Source organism: Protopterus annectens, chromosome 7.part0, assembly GCF_019279795.1.
Source record: "Protopterus annectens isolate FY-2018-M chromosome 7.part0, PAN1.0, whole genome shotgun sequence".
NCBI classification, from domain to species: domain Eukaryota; kingdom Metazoa; phylum Chordata; order Ceratodontiformes; family Protopteridae; genus Protopterus; species Protopterus annectens.
Genome location: NC_056739.1, coordinates 218,207,014 through 218,225,284, shown reverse-complemented (window position 1 = coordinate 218,225,284; position 18,271 = coordinate 218,207,014). Strand labels below are relative to the sequence as shown.

Sequence of the window (18,271 nt, the reverse complement as noted above, 5' to 3'; positions counted from 1 at the left end):
AATCATACATTTATAATAAGCTGATGGACAGGAAGCTGATGAATGAGGGTTAATGCAACAGACAAAAATCAGGAGGACTTCTGATGATCATGTGTTTATTTTCACTGTAATCACAGTAGTTCCCATCACAGCATTATGCATTATGCTGGTTAATTCATAATGTGAAATAACAATCCTGGACAAGTTCTTCTGTAATATATACCCTATGGGTATTTATTAATGAAATTCACTCTAGTGAAGCTATACCCAGCTACAAATATTCACATTTCATAACTTGGGATTCCAGATCACTACAATTAATAGTTCAAATTATGACAAGAGGTCATATAAAAGTTTAAACATGCACAAAAAGTGACTGTCCTTTTCGCCCTAGAGCAGTTACTGAAATGCTTCATGCCATTTTCAGTCTTACAAGGGCAGTGGCTTTTTTCTTGTGATGCTTTTAATTTTGCAAGTACAGTTTCAGAAAAAGTTAATGTCATTATTCTCAGCAGTTATTTTCTAATTTGTGATTATATGTATCACATAAAACAAAATGAAGATAGCACTTGTTTATTTTCAATTGATTGTTCTAAAACATAGCACAAGGCTGCAACACAGCTCTTCATTTTGTGTCATTTAATGCATTTCTTTGTATTACTTTTCCATAGATGGCTTTCTTCATTAAACCAGTCCCTCCTGCTTTTCTGAAGAGTGCACATTCACACTGATGGTATATGTAGTATAAATGTCATAATCCCAAATGTACTTACAGCATGGACATCCAAAGAGTCAACTGTCAGATCATAAGGATGTAGGTTTAATCCGGCAAACAAATCCTTCAGAGTAAGCTGCTTCCCTTTCTGCGAGAACACAACTCTGTCAGCATCGGTTCTGTATGATTTTTTAATAAATCGCAGTAGATGTTTCTGGTTCATGCAGGCAGCAGCATGGATATGAGTATCAACCTATAATTTAAGAATGGTAATTTAAAAAATCTAGGGTTACCCTTCAGTATATTATTTTTTATATAACAATAAACACTTACTGTAAAGAAACATTATGTCTGACCCTTAAGCTGCTGCAACACAACATGTTAATGTGCAATATTCATACTCTGACTTTAGAAGGCATACTTGATTGCTACTGCATTGCCATATTTCTATGTTCTTGAAAATTAATCCTAGCAATTATTTTTCCTCCCCAGAAAGATACTGTTTTTGTCATGTTCTAGTAATACTCAGACTAACTAACTGACATTTCTAGCATAGCTTTGATAAAACATTTATGTTCCAGACACAGTTAAAGCATGTCAGTTATAGTTCAAGCATGCCAGCCATAGTGTACCCACAAATCAGCTAAATTCACAGGGGATTGTCCATGTATTAGATGAGCAAACAGTAAGTAACTCACAGGTCAATCATGCCTGTTTAATTTCAGCTACATGACAGACATACCTGCAGAAGTTTATTTGCATTTTAGGACTGATCACACATAATTCACCCATGTTGTAGCAGAAATGCTTAAGTATTTAATTTACTTTTTTAAATACAAACAAACTGATTTATGCAAATATATCAGACTTGATCATAACAGCATAGGATCAGAGGTTTGATTGCCAAACGAACTTCAAGTGGCTTGCCTGTTATAACCCCATGCTGTTATTTTTAAATTCCCATATGAATTTCAAGATTCTTTAAGGAATGCCATAAAGTTCAAAAGAAAAGAACTTCCTTTACCAAAACCAGGGGAGATACATGTATATATCTACAGATGTGACAACAGCTATCACAAGTAAAATTAAAAACTTAAGTCCCATAGTACCAGATAACATACTGACAGGATCAAGAGGAATCAGTCTAAACTCCTGTCAGTTATTTCAAATAAATTACTGGCATGCGGACATGTTCCTTACCTACAGAGAGGCTGTACTGGTACCGCTTCACAAAGGGGCTCGGTATATCAGGCTCAAACAATTTTAGAGTCATCCTGACAGATATTGTATGTAAAATCATGGCGAGAATTATAATGGAGGCTTATACAAATTAGCTTAAGGGACATATTTATGGTAGATATGGAATAGTATCGCTTTGTTAAGGTGAACTTGCCTCTTGAATTTTGAGTTATTCTTTAAAGAGTATTTGCTGAGTGGCTGGGGATATACACTGCCTACTTAACTTTGTTAAGGCATCTGACACTATTCTACATGAGAAGTGATTGGCACATTAATAGCATGAAATGTCGACTAATATGTGTAGAACAACGATAAAGCTAACGGTTAAAGAATGATAAATCACAGACATATGGAAGCAATTGACAATTTATTTGTAATGAGAACTTTCATCCCTAATATCTTAAGAGACTTCTTCAGAAAAAAAAAACATTAAAGGGGGGGGGGGTAGATAATAAAATCAGCCATGATATAAAATCTCACCAACCAAGTTGGAGGCATTAAAATGAAATTTATATTTTAAAGTAAAATATTAAAAATGCCTAAATATCAAGTCCAAAAATTAAGTATATTCAGTAAATTAAAAAGTCTATAAAATATAAGGAACGAAAGCCCTCAACATAAAATGTTTTCAGCTGCTTTCATGTATTTGTGAGACTGTTTTTTTATTCATTTTTCCAAAAGTTTTTTTTTTTGTATTTTGACTGAAGCATGACAGCTCATAAATGCAGTGACCCCTATCATGCTAACCTCCATCGGTAGAACCATTAACGAACTAATAACAATAATGATATTAATAGATGACTTTTCTGTGAAACATAATACACCAGCTTTTGCCCTCAGTCTTTCAACCACTTATTAACATTGTCTAAAAAGCAACATGATCACTTAAGCCATATATTAATATACCTGCTTTTAGATTTGACCGTGTTAGATTTTCTAGGATTTGCATAATGGATATAAAAGTCTATATTTGTAATAATAAACATAAAATGCTCAACCCAAAAAAAGACCAAAATGCTACTATTTTCACCAAATCCCTCCCTCATGAAAAAATTAAATTTAAATTCTTCTCTCGTAATAATACACCCACTAAAGTCACGTCTCATAGCAAATTATTGGAGGTGATAGTGGATGATAATCTTACATTCAACCTGCATATGCAAAATTGCATAAGAAAAACTCATCAAAAACTAGGGATGCTTTACAGAGCCAAAAACATTCTCACCGATGCAACTGAAACTACACTACTTATTTCCTCCAGGCACTTCTTTTTGGCGCTTCTATCCTCACTAACCTTCAAGCTTCACAAAAATTAAAACTTGAACGATGCTATAACAAAGTTGCTAAATTTGCAGCAAATACTACTTTCAGAACCCACCACTGTATAGCATTAAAAAGCCTAAACTGGTCAGAACTCCCTCATTAACTAACATATACACAGCTTCTTACCACCTATAAAGTTATCCAGCATCCATCTGCCTGTCCAGCACAAAAAAATTCTATACAACTATGTTTCCAGTTGGTTTTTACAATCCAGTGATAAAAGAACTCCTGTCTGTCTACAAACCTATCAAATCTGCTGGGCAGTGTCTATACTTGTACAAGTTGCTAAGGCCTGGAACTCCTTACCTGTATCCAAATGGTCAATACCTTCATCCCATCTTTCAAAACCAATGTGAAAGACTTCCTAGCTAAAATCTGGCTCTGCTCTTGTTCAAAACCAAGATAACCGATATCCCTAAATGTGAACAAGTACATTTTCATTCCTTATATCTCCTTACTCTCCCTTCTTCACTTACATCCTTACTGCTATCTAATTCCCTTCTCTGACTTTCTCTCTAAATATAGCATAAGCCTGTTTTCCTCTGCTTCATATTGCAATTCCTATTTGTATTACACTAACTTACATTTAATTTCTCTACAAACTGTCTAAAATTTCCCTAAATATTAAATGATTTCATATAACTGGTGTCAATTCTTAACCAATGTTTTTATATCATGTCTAATTTGTTATAATTATTTAAACTGCAGATGTTTTTCTTTTATTTTTGAAGATTGCAAAATTATAGTTCTTAAAATATTTTGTAAAAATCTGGAGCTTTTCTCCCTGGGCCCCCTCTGAGAATGGGCTTCTATCCAGTTTGAATTTCCTGGTAATCAAATGTCAATAAGTAAATAAATAAATAAATAAATAGATAAAAAGAGGAGTAAGACAGACAGACAAATAAGAGGCAATGGGTTGTAAAAATGCAGAAAGAAAAAACATAACACGAAACACATAAAGAATTCTTGTAAGAAAGCATCCCCCTGACATCATTAAGTACAGAAAAACCTGAGTCATCAGTCATGTGGTGATATATGTGGGCAGCTGGTGTCACAGTTAACAAGGTGCCAAAATACAGTGCAGCACAGTTTGCTAATGCCAAAGCCTGTGAACAGCCTAACAGGAAGAGAGAAACCTTATCAGCTGGACAAACTACTCTGCCCAGCATACAGTGCAACAAAGACCCCAGAGACCCCACTACTCCACACTGATAGAGAATAGTAAGTAGCTAAGAGGGTACAGATGGTTCTGGAACTTCAACCATGAAACTGATTAATGTTGGCGAAATGTACTACAGAAATCTAGGCAATCCAAGCACACTTACACATAACAATGTGAAAGTAAATAATGAAAATTTGCTTTCTCAGAATTTTTGTACCCATAAAAAAGCAGTTTATTTGAGATTCAGAGGGGCATACAGAGAAATGATGTAAACATTTCTATGTCTCCTGACAGAAGTTCATGGTTTAAGGTTACATTATTAACATTTTCAGTTTAGGAATTAAATTCCAGTACGAATAATACACAGAAGTACTGTGATTCAGTGCCTGTTATAACACAGGTTCCTGCTCATCTTACTTGCAGGTTGTGGAAATAAACTGAAATAATGTCTGACTTTCCCTTTGGCTTCAGCTTTTAGCAAAAGGAACAAGCAGCTAGCCATCCTGCAGATAAAAGGATCTATAAGGCTCTATAGCAGCTGAAGTGGCATTTGTATCTTTATTTTTATTATAAATTTGTTATGTGAGGTATAGCACTGATCACAGATGATCAATTTCAGTCGCAGCCTAGCTAGAAGAAGAGCAATACAAATTAAGTGATAATTACACTTACAAAGAAGTACGATTTTAAGCAGCATAACATGATGTCTTTTCCTAATGAACTGGATAGGGATAAAGAAATACCCAATTTAAAAATGTGGGTGGTTATGCAGCAGATCTGAGTTAAGTATAATGAACTTCTTATGATGTCAAACAAAGCAACACATTTGCTTTTACAAACAGCATCCTGACCTGACAAGGCCCAGATTGCACACACTGTACCTTCTTATTATGTCAAACAAAGCAACACATTCGCTTTTACAAACAGCATCCTGGCCTGACAAGGCCCAGATTACAGAGACTCTACCTTCTTGTCTAAGTGGTCGCTTACTTTAGAGTCAACAGAGGCCACAGAATCCCCTGGCATGGTGTTTTTGGAGTTTCAGAATTATGGAGATTAAAACAAATAATGCTCTGTGTTGAGCTTGCCAGCTCTGACCGGACTTGCCTCCAGTAAGTGTAAGTTGTCAGTGCCACAGTGTCCTTATTTTCCTAAACTGCTTTTTGCATTTCAGGATAAGCCTGTCCCTGTTATCTGCAGAGTGAAAAATAGAAAGGTTCATCATGTCTTAATATCCTACTTAAAGTGGAGGCCAAATAATACACCATAGTAAAAGATAATAACACTCCCAACCACAGTACAGTACGAACAGAAATGTATTAAGCAGTATTTATACTGCAGCTTTCCATTCCACCCTTGTTTCTTCCGTTATCGGATTTCAGGACAATTTAAAGCACTTCTTGGATGTACTAGCATGTTTCCTACCTTGATCTCACAAATAATGGCAATTTATGATGCATCCTCCAAAACAAAGCTAATATTCTGAATTCTTAGTTTTTTTCTTTATCCATTCAGCCTTAAAATTGTGTTTTCCTCAGCCAATCCCAGCACAAAATTCACTTCCCATCTGAGTCTTAGTATACACACCCATCCAAACATACATGGGCACACATATAGACACCCATCCAAACACACATGGGCACACATATAGACACCCATCCAAACATACACAGACACTCATATACATACCCATCCAAACATATATGGACACTCATATACACACCCATCTAAACATACACAGACACATATACATACCCATCCAAACATACACAGACACTCATATACACACCCATCCAAACATATACAGATACTCATATACGCGCTCATCGAAACATACATGGACTCTCACATACATGTCCATTCAGACATACACGGACAATGATATACACACCAATCCAAACATACATTGACCTCATATACACACCCATCTAAACATACACGGGCACTCATATACACACCCATCCAAACATACACAGACACACATATACACACCAATCCAAACATACATGGACTCTCATATGCACGCCCAACCAAACATACACAGACATTCATATGCACACTCATCCAGGCATATAAGATCACATATATACACACCCATCCAAATATACACATGCAGTCATATACACACCCATCCAAACATACAAGGACACCCATATACATCCCAGCCAAACATACACAGACACTCCTATACACACCCATCCAAACGTACAAGAGCACATATATACACACCCATCCAAATATATGCATACACTCATATACACACCCATCCAAACATGTAAGGACACTCATATACACACTCATCCAAACATTCGAGGAGAATCATATACACGCTCATCCAAACAACCATGGACACTGATGTATACACCCATCCAAACATACACAGACACTCATATACACACTCACTCAGACATACATGGACCACAAATACATACACAGCCAAACATACACAGATACTCATATACGCTCCCATCCAAACATACACGGACACTAATATACACACACATTCAAACATACACTGACCTTATATACACACCCATCCAAACATACACAGACGCACATATACACACCCATCAAATGTATATGGACTCTCACATACACACCCATCCAAACATACATGGACACTTCTATACACACCCCTTCTAACATACACAGATACTCATATAAGCACCCATCCAAACATAAACAGGCACTCATATACACACCCATGCAAACATATACAGACACTCATATACACACCCATCCAAACATATATGGACACACATATACACACCCATCCAAACACACATACAAGGACATTGATATACACACCCATCCAAACATACATGGGCACACACATACATACTCACCCATCCAAAGATACAAGGACACACATATACACACCCATCCAAACATACAAGGACAGTCATATACACACTCATCCAAATAAACATGACACACATATACACACCCTTCCAAACATACATGGATTCTCATATGCACGCCCATCCAAACATACACAGACACTGATATACACACCCATTCAAACATACATGGACATTCATATATACACCCATCCAAACATACACAGACACTGATATACATACCCATTCAAACATACATGGAGACTCATATACACACACCCATCCGAACATACACGGATACACATATACACACCCATTCTAACATATACAGATACTCATATATACACACCCATCCAAACATACCAGGACACTCATATACACACCCATCCAAACATAAAAGGACACTCATATACACACCCATATAAATGTACATGGACACCCATATACACACCCATCCAAATATACACAGGCACTCATGTACACACCCATCCAAACATACAAGAGCACACATATACACAGCCATCCAAATATACACATACACGCATATACACAGTTACACACCCATGCAAGCATACAAGGACAGCCATATATACACCCATCCAAACATACAAGGACACTCATATACACACCCATCCAAACATACACGGACACTGGTATACACACCCATCCTAACATACACGGACACTCATATACACACCCATCCAAACATACACGGAGTCTCATATACACACCTATCCAAACATAGATGGACACTTATAGACACACACATCCAAACATACACAGATACTAATATACGCTCCCATCCAAACATACATGGATACTGATATACACACACATCCAAACATACACTGACCTCATATACACACCCATCCAAACATACACAGACACTCATATACACACCCATCCTAACATACACAGACACACATATACACATCCATCCAAACATACATGGAGTCTCATATACACACCCATCCAAACATAAAAGGACACTCATATACACACCCATCTAAATGTATATGGACACTCATATACACACCCATCCAAATATACACAGGCACTCATATACACACCCATCCAAACATACAAGAGCACACATATACACAGCCATCCAAATATACACATACACTCATATACACAGTTACACACCCATCCAAACATACAAGGACAGTCATATATAGACCCATCCAAACATACAAGGACACTCATATACACACCCATCGAAATATACATGGACACACACACATACTCACCCATCCAAAGACACAAGGACACTCATATACACACCCATCCAAACATACATGGACACTCATATACACACCCATCCAAATATACATGGACACTTATATACACACCCATTCTAACATACACAGATACTCATATATGTACCCATTCAAACATATACAGACACTCATATACACACCCATCCAAACATATACAGACACTCATATACACACCCATCCAAACATACACGGGCACACATATACACACCCATCCAAACACACACATACACTTATAGACGCACCCATTCAAACATACAAGGACATTGATATACACACCCATCCAAACATACATGGACACATACTTACCCATCCAAAGATACAAGGACACTCATATACACACCCATCCAAACATACAAGGACAGTCATATACACACTCATCCAAATATACATGATACACATGTACACACCCTTCCAAACATACATGGATTCTCATATGCACGCCCATCCAAACATACACAGACACTGATATACACACCCATTCAAACATACATGGACACTCATATACACACCCATCTAAACATACAGGGATACACATATACACACCCATTCTAACATACACAGATACTCATATATACACCCATCCAAACATGCATGGATACTCATATACACACCCATCCAAACATACAAGGACACTCATATACACACCCATCTAAATGTACATGGACACTCATATATACACCCATCCAAACATACACAGGCACTCATATACACACCTATCCAAACATACAAGAGCACACATATACACAGCCATCCAAATATACACATACACGCATATACACAGTTACACACTCATCCAAACATACGAGGACAGTCATATATACACCCATCCAAACATACAAGGACACTCATATACATGCCCGTCCAAACATACACGGACACTGGTATACACACCCATCCAAACATACACGGACACTCATATACACACTTATCCAGACATACATGGGCCACAAATACACACACACATCCAAACATACACAGATACTCATATACACACCCATCCTAACATACACAGACACACATATACACACCCATCCAAACATACACGGAGTCTCATATACATGCCTATCCAAACATACACTGACACTTATATACACACACATCCAAACATAGACAGATACTGATATACTCTCATCCAAACATACAAGGATACTGATATACACACACATCCAAACATACACTGTCCTCATATACATACTCATCCTAACATACATGGACACTCATATACACACACCCATCCTAACATACACAGACACACATATACGCATCCATCCAAACATACATGGAGTTGCATATACACGCCCATCCAAGCATACATGGACACTCATATACACACCCATCGAAATATACATGGACACACACATACTCACCCATCCAAAGATACAAGGACACTCATATACACACCCATCCAAACATACATGGACACTCATATACACACCTATCCAAATATACATGTACATTTATATACACATCCATTCTAACATACACAGATACTCATATATGCACCCATCCAAACATATACAGACACTCATATACACACCCATCCAAACATATACAGACACTCATATACACACCCATCCAAACATACATGGACACACATATACACACCCATCCAAACATACACATACACTCATATACACACCCATCCAAACATACACGGATACACATATACACACCCATTCTAACATACACAGATACTCATATATACACCCATCCAAACATGCATGGACACTCATATACACACCCATCCAAACATACAAGGACACTCACATACACACCCATCTAAATGTACATGGACAGTCATATACACACCCATCAAACATACACAGGCACTCATATATACACCCATCCAAACATACAAGAGCACACATATACACAGCCATCCGAATATACACATGCGCTCATATACACAGTTATAAACCCATCAAAACATACAAGGACACTCATATACACACCCATCCAAACATACATGGACACACACATACTCACCCATTCAAAGATACAAGGACAGTCATATACACACCCATCCAAACATACAAGGACACTCATATACACACCCATCCAAACATATAAGGACACTCATATACACACCCATCCAAACATACATGGACACACACATACTCACCCATCCAAAAAATACAGGGACAGTCATATATACACTCATCCAAATATACATGGACACACATTTACACACCCATTCTAACATACACAGATACTCATATATACACCCATCCAGACTTACACAGACACTCATATACACACACTCATCCAAACATACAAGGACACTCATATACACACCCATCCAAACATACATGGACACACATATACACACCCATTCAAACATATATGGATACTCATATACGCTGTCATCCAAACGTACACAGACACTCATATACAGACCCATCCAAACATACATAGATACACATATACACACACATCCAAATGGAAACTCATAGACACACCCATCCAAACATACACAGACTCTCATATACATGCTCATCCAAACATACACAGGCAGTCATATACACCCTCATCCGAACATACACTGAGACACATATACACACCCATCCAAACAGAAACAGATACTCGTATACACACCCATCCAAACATACACTTACACAGATATACACACCCATCTGAACATACACGGATACACATATACACACCCATCCAAAAATACAAGGACACTAATACACACATGTCCAAACAGACACAGAGAGTCATATACACACCCATCCAAACATACACGAACAGTCATATACAGACCCATCCAAACAGATATGGACAGACACATTCATACAGTTTCAACTTCCACGGCATTTATCTTTTATTTATTTAGTTGTTCTTTGATAACCATGAAAGTAGCACTGAGCTAATTGCCCATTTTCAGCACAAGCCCATGGAGAAAAGCTCCACAATAGATTCAAAAATAGTTAAACAATAGTTGGGTAAGTATGTACAATGGGGGAAAGTCCCACAACAGATTACATGTTTTATAATTAGATGGGGAGAAAGGCTCTACAAAAACATACATATAAATACTTTTAGTAGCTGAGTAGTAATTACAGACAAGGGGAGAAAATCCCCACAACAGACAAAAACACAAACAGATTGAAATACATTTACAGAAATATTAAGAATACAGTATGCACTGCAAGTAGCAACATGCACTGCAAAAGTGGACAGCCTAAGTTAAGCAAACTTATACATAGTTATTCCGAATATTGACTATGTTTCTAGTAATACAGGGAGATGAAAAATAATAGAGTATTCTGCTGCCAAAACGGACAGGGAAACAGAATGAGATGAGGAGGACTAGTGAGCAAGAAGGAAAATTAAGGACATGGAGAGAGAGTAGATCATTATTAGAAAGATGAGAATGTTCTGGAAGGACAAGAGATTGGAAAATAAATAGTAGTAACTGCTGGCTGAAGAGAAACAAGAACATACGTTAATAGTATGGTATCATTAACATATGTAAGCAACTAAAAAAAAACTCCACATTACCAACTCAGCCTAGATGTGCTAAAACTAGTGAGGGATACAACACATTTTATTATCCTTGTGTCATCAGCCTCTCTTTTAAAGATGGTTCTGTACATAACACTTAAAAATGTCAGCTGTAATTTTTGCTTTCAGTTACAGTACTGACAGAAGGATATGCCAAATATGTTAGCAGATATAGAAAGAATGCTGGATTAGAAACCGGAAACTGCTGTCATCTGTTAATGCTCTGCATTCATACAGAAGAACAAGAGAACTGCTGTTGGTTAACCAGCCTGATATAATCAAAGAGACCAAAGCCTGCATTCCTCATGTTCATAGCCCTGCACACTTTTGTAACACAGCACAGTGAGCATTGTATGGGGCTATCAGAAGCTACATAAAGAAGTCAAAGAAAGATTTTGTTTTTCCAGTATTTTTTTTAATGTGCATTTTTGTTCACTTTTCAGATGTATAGAATTGATGTCTGTTGAAATCACTCCAAAACAAGACATTCATCCTGAGTTTCAGGAAATGAATATGAAAAAAACTAATTCCACACCCAGATGGTTTTGCTGATAGACAATAAATATCCTTTAATTATTATACTGCCCGCCAAAATATTTAGAAAAAAATAATAAAAATTTGCCCAACCTGCCATCTTATAGCTGGGTTCTCACAGACAGACTTATGTTTTAAATGTTCCTTTTAAGCTTTATATATCTGAATAAACAATTCATCAGAATAAAATGTTCTACTCCATTAAACGTGCAGATGGCTCTCACTATGTCAAGAATAAAAAAGCGTATGTTAACACTCTGGGAAGTGTACACAGAATAATTCTTTGTACCTGTTTGGGAGCCCTCACTGGGCATGCCTTTTCCTCCAGTTCCTTCATGCCCAGGCAGATTCTTGCTACAGTTTTTCATCCCAATATTACTGATGCTACAAATTTCCCACCAAAGTAGCAGGCATCTTGGACTGACCATCCAATGGGGAAGTCCCCCGTAGACAACATAATTTCAGCAGATAGCAGTTATGAAACAGCCCAAACACCATTCCAGAATTCTGCTGCAGATTGGGGAAGGGGGTAGAACCAAGACACTGATGACATGGAAAAAGGTGTCCACTTTTTTGTTTCCCCTGGTGTAAATTGTATAATTATACTAGTTTCTGCATGTCCACTCACACATCCTATATGCACCCAAACTGTACTCATTCCTGATGGTGCAGGAACCCCACATATGTGACCATACTGTTCAGAATGAAACTCTGACCCACCGCATGAAAACACAGTGCTACAATATTTGATCCTGGGTCACTGAAGGTATAGATAGAAAATAAATTGTGCCAGTGAATATCCTAGCAGAACTTTAGTATTACTGAAATTTAGACAGGAGGGTAACATTCACAATTGTTATTCAACTTTAAGATATTTGAGTGCCAAAGCCTTTTCTGTGTAACACATTTTATATGTTTTGAACCCTTTTAGTGCTGCATCAAAGAATATAGAAAAGCAAGGCTATACTAGCAGGATTCCATGCACCTCTACAGGAGGGCAACCGGAGAACAAGGGGAGGATTAAGTGCTCTATTAACAAACATTTAGCTTGCTGGGGGTGCAGAGAAAAGCATCAAGGAAATTTTAATCTCCACCCACAAAACATCAGAGTAACTAGCAATATAAGTTCCAACAGAGGAAACAAAATTAGAAGTGAGAGCATCAGTTGTAAATAGGCAAAAATATCCATACACAGGAGGCAAAAAGTCAAGATTAAATAATAAAAAAATGAAAGTGATATATATCAATGCCCACCATCTAAGTAACATACTACCTGAACTAGTGGTATCAATGGAAAAACAATGGGTCAGATTCAGAAAGGGACGATGTCACCAGTGGTAAGCGCTAACATGGGCCGCTACTGTTGGAGGTGACCCTATCTGATTCAAAGACAGGCCCACTGCAGTGATCCCATGTGGTCTCTAGAATCACCATTGTGGTCTGTCTCCTTGTACAAGCTATATGCTAATGAGGCACTTGAAGGGGAGTGCCCTGTGCTAATTAGCCATGTGCTCTCCCCATGAAATGCCTGTGGTAAGGCAATTATACAGCCAAATGATTCAGAGGACCACTCAACTGCATGAGTTAGCTCAGTTGTCTGACAATTCAGCCAAAAGCTTACATATACTCATTACCTTCAATGAGTAAGGTCATGTTCGAGCTAAGTGTTGGGGAGTTTAGTAGACAGGCAGTGGTGGGTGTGTGTGGCTGCATGTGTGAGTATATGCAGAAAGATGAGTTGTTGCCAATATGTGTGTGTGTTTCTGCCTGGGTGGCTACAACAGGGAGGTTAGTTTGGGGATAGGTAGGACAGGTGTCTGTGTGTGTGTGTGTGTGTGTGTGTGTGTGTGTGTGTGTGTGTGTGTGTGTGTGTGTGTGTGTGTGTGTGTGTGTGAAGGTGACTGGTTGAGTGTGTCTGAGTGCATTTGGATGGGGGGGCTGTGTGTGGGGAGGTGGGGATGTCATGCCTCCAAACTCCCTTAGACTAATGTGCAAATACCTGCAATATTGGGAGACACCAGGGAAACTTAAATATTATTCTAAAGTCACTTAAAAAGTTAATAGTTTTGCAGCTCAGAGACATGAGTGGTGGAGAACATTAGACACCAGGGATAGTTTTTAAAGTTGGCAGATTGGATTCAAACCCTGTACCTGTAGCCAGAGGAATAGTTAGCTATTTTGCAGCCCAAGGTTATTCTTTGATCTGACACCCCCTCTAAAAAGCTCTTCCAACTTAAAGAGAAATAAAAAGTTCTGTCTCTTTAAAGTGTAGGAAACTGCTTGTCACATTTTTAACAACCAGATAATGCACCCAGAGCAGTAAAACACTTAAGTTATGAAAAAAAGTTTTTCATTTGATTTCAGCTATAGCAAGCAGTTGTTACAGTTTCTGCCACACACAAAGTGCCTTTAGTTCTGACCACAAGTGCAATACCATTGCACTGAAGACCAAATGGGATCTACTGATCATGCCCTCCACTACTTTTCACCCAGGGCTACTGAACCCTGCTGGCCCCCTCTTTCCACTCTCACTATGCTCCTGCCCTTGGTACAGAAATCAGCTCATTAAGAAAGCAGAGCTATAGTCCTGTGCACAAACACTAGATAGCAGGGAGGCTTTAAATACTACCCTAAGTGACTTTACAAAAGAAAATTGGAACCTGTACCCTTGGTACCGAAAGCATCTCCTTTACTGAAGACTTTATTAAGGGCTAGTCCTTGCATCCTGATGTATTTTTTGAATGATAAGGTGTATGAAACTGTAATGTCATTACTGACTGACTGTAGTGGTCCATGCGTTACAAGGGACAGGGCAGGTATAATGGGCAAAATCAGGGACAATTATAAGTGATATGGGTGTGTCGGGGGGTGGGGGTTTTCATAGCTCTAAACAGCTATACTGTAAACTTCCCAGACAAAGCTGGGGGAACACTAGATGACCAGAGAGAAATTTTAACTATTTCTCTTACTAACTTAAAAAGCTAATAGAGCTATAGGTCTATGTTCTGAAGAATAAGAATTCCTGTGCTAGCAGGTGCAAGTGTAGGGCTATAATACATATGGTCCTGGGTTGAAATACAGGAAGTGCAACATATTTGGGTTATAGTGGTTAAGGTGTTTACCTTACAGACACAAGATACAGGGTTTGATTCTCACATGGAGTGACTGGCTAGGCTTAAAGTGGTCCACAAGGGCAGTTAACCTAGTATGAATCTATATACCTATAATACCAATAAAAGTCTAGTTTCTGGCATTATTAACCATCGGTAATCATTTGTGATTCATGAGAAGCAGGGAAATAAGAGGCTACAGCAAGGAAGCGCTGTAAACTAAGGGAACGGAAAAGGCACAGGGGTGTTTGAACGTGTGGGAGAGTGAGTGAGGGGCTGTCTACGCCAATGCAATGCATGGGCTGCCAGAGATGATTACTGCAAGAAAGGGTTGGTTAGAACTAGCTGTAACACCAGTCTGGAGAAATACAAATTTGTCACTAACATGTTTCTGAATCACATTTTCTATGATCATGGAAATAGCTCCTTTTGGCCAGAGGCCTTAGCGCCTATGGTAAGATTCTTCATGAATCCCAAGGAATGTCTTGATACTGCAGTAGTAAAAGAAACATGGTAGGCAGGGAACCATGTCTGGAATATAAACATAAAATTATGTAAAATTTGTATGAGTGACATCATGAATAAATTAAAGATGGTGCAGCCCTACATATGAAATGGAAAGAAACAAAATAAAAAAAAAAAAACAAACAAAAGAAAAGAAGACCAGAGGCCATTGGGTCACAGTGAAGAGTGAAAAACACAAACAGAAGAAAAGAAGAGCAGAGGCCATTGGGTCACAGTGAAGAGTGAAAATGGCTTCATGATTTACACGGGGACTTTATATAGGCTGCCTCCTCATGGAAAGGAAAGTCATAATACGATGACAGACTGTGTCCTGAGGATGGCAGAGAAAGAGAAGCTACCAAGATGATCTAGTGTTTGAAGGACTGGGATGGATTTCTTAGCTTAATTACCATTATGAACATTTATCCTGTGAAAAAATTAACTTTTTGTTTGCATGCTTGTTAGTATTTTATAGAGCTTGTTTGTATTGATGTTAGCAGTGTTTTCTATGAAAACATCTAAATAAAGCAAGTTGATACACTGTTAAAGGCATATTTTAATATGCCAGCTATCCTACCAGACTAAGAGCTACAAAATAGAAACATTTTGTGATACACATTGTACTAACCAACATTCTTAACTGTTATAAAAATTGCTGCACCTTGCTGAAAAGAAAAAATGCTGAAAAGAAAAAAAAAACAATAGTGACTCCTCTTCTCCATTTGTTCACTCAAATAAAATCCCACTTATAATTATACAGGCCAGGCCACTAAACTCCCATAGCTGACCCTCTGTTGGCCATTAACTATGGAGCACTTTATTCTATTAAAAATATGAATTTTGCAGTCAGGTGGGTCACTGACGCTTTTCTCTCTATATAGCTAATCTATGATACTTAAAAGAGTAGAAGGCCAAAAATGATCTCAGCTTACCTCGGATATGAAGCAATTATTTATTAAGGTGGACAGTGTTTATCAGGCTATGGCACAAAAGATATAAATCATTGACTGTGACCCAGATTACACAAGACAACCCAGGAGTTAGGAAGAACAGGAACATGAAGCCAGTGTAGGCCCACCCATCTTGGGGAGGGAAGTGGTCTGCTCTATTGCAATGCCAGCTGTTATTGGAGGTGAAGGTATACAGTAAGTAACTTGATGGGCTGGGAGGAAGGTGTTTAAGCATTAGGCAGAAGGTAAGAAAAATGCAGGAAATAGCAAAGAAGCAAACACAGATGACTGAGAGCATGGTTGGGTAGGCAGTGATACAGAGGGAAGTCTGGAGACTCTTCTTTTTTCTTCTTTTGGCTGCTCCCATTAGGGGTTGCCACAGCGGATCATCTATTTCCATTTCTTCCTGTCCTCTGCATCTTGCTCTGTCACTCCAACTACCTGCATGTCCTCCCTCACCACATCCATAAACCTTATCTTAGGCCTTCCTCTTTTCCTGTTACCTGGCAGCTTCATCCTTAGCAATCTTTTTCCCAATATACTCTTCATCCCTTCTCAGCACACGTCCAAACCAACGTAATCTTGCCTCTCTGGCTTTGTCTCCAAATCATCCAACCTGGGCTGACCCTCTAATATACTTATTCCTAATCCTGTCCACCCTTGTCACACCCAGTGCAATCTTAACATCTTTAACTCTGCCACGTCAAGCCCTGACTCCTGCCTTTTTGTTAATGCCACTGTCTCCAACCCATACAACATAGCTGGTCTCACTACCCTCTTGTAGACCTTCCCTTTCACTCTTACTGGTACTCATCTGTCACAAATCACTCCTGACACTCTTCTCCAGTCACTCCATCCTGCCTGTACTCTCTTCTTCACCTCTCTTCCACACTCACCATTACTCTGAACTGTTGATCCCAAGTATTTAAACTCATCCACCTTCGCCACCTCTACTCCCTGTATCAACACCATTCCTCTATCCTCCCTCTCATTCGGAAGTCTGGAAGCTACTGGTGTCAAAGAAACATTGGTTAGTGACAAGACAGAGCAAGACATTAGTGAGCCTATAACAAGGAAAATAACCAGAGATCCTGTAGAGGTATTAGAAATATTTCATACATTTTATGA

General features: G+C 38.3%; 1 protein-coding gene across 1 annotated transcript in view; it reads right to left on the bottom strand.

The window, feature by feature from the left end:
• Window positions 1-18,271, bottom strand: part of AMPD1 (adenosine monophosphate deaminase 1) — a 238,292-nt gene that overhangs the window by 98,584 nt on the left and 121,437 nt on the right. Inside the window, exon 7 of the mRNA XM_044076719.1 lies at window positions 753-947. Within this exon, the coding sequence (XP_043932654.1) occupies window positions 753-947 (195 nt within the window). The remainder of the gene's footprint in view (window positions 1-752; window positions 948-18,271) is intronic.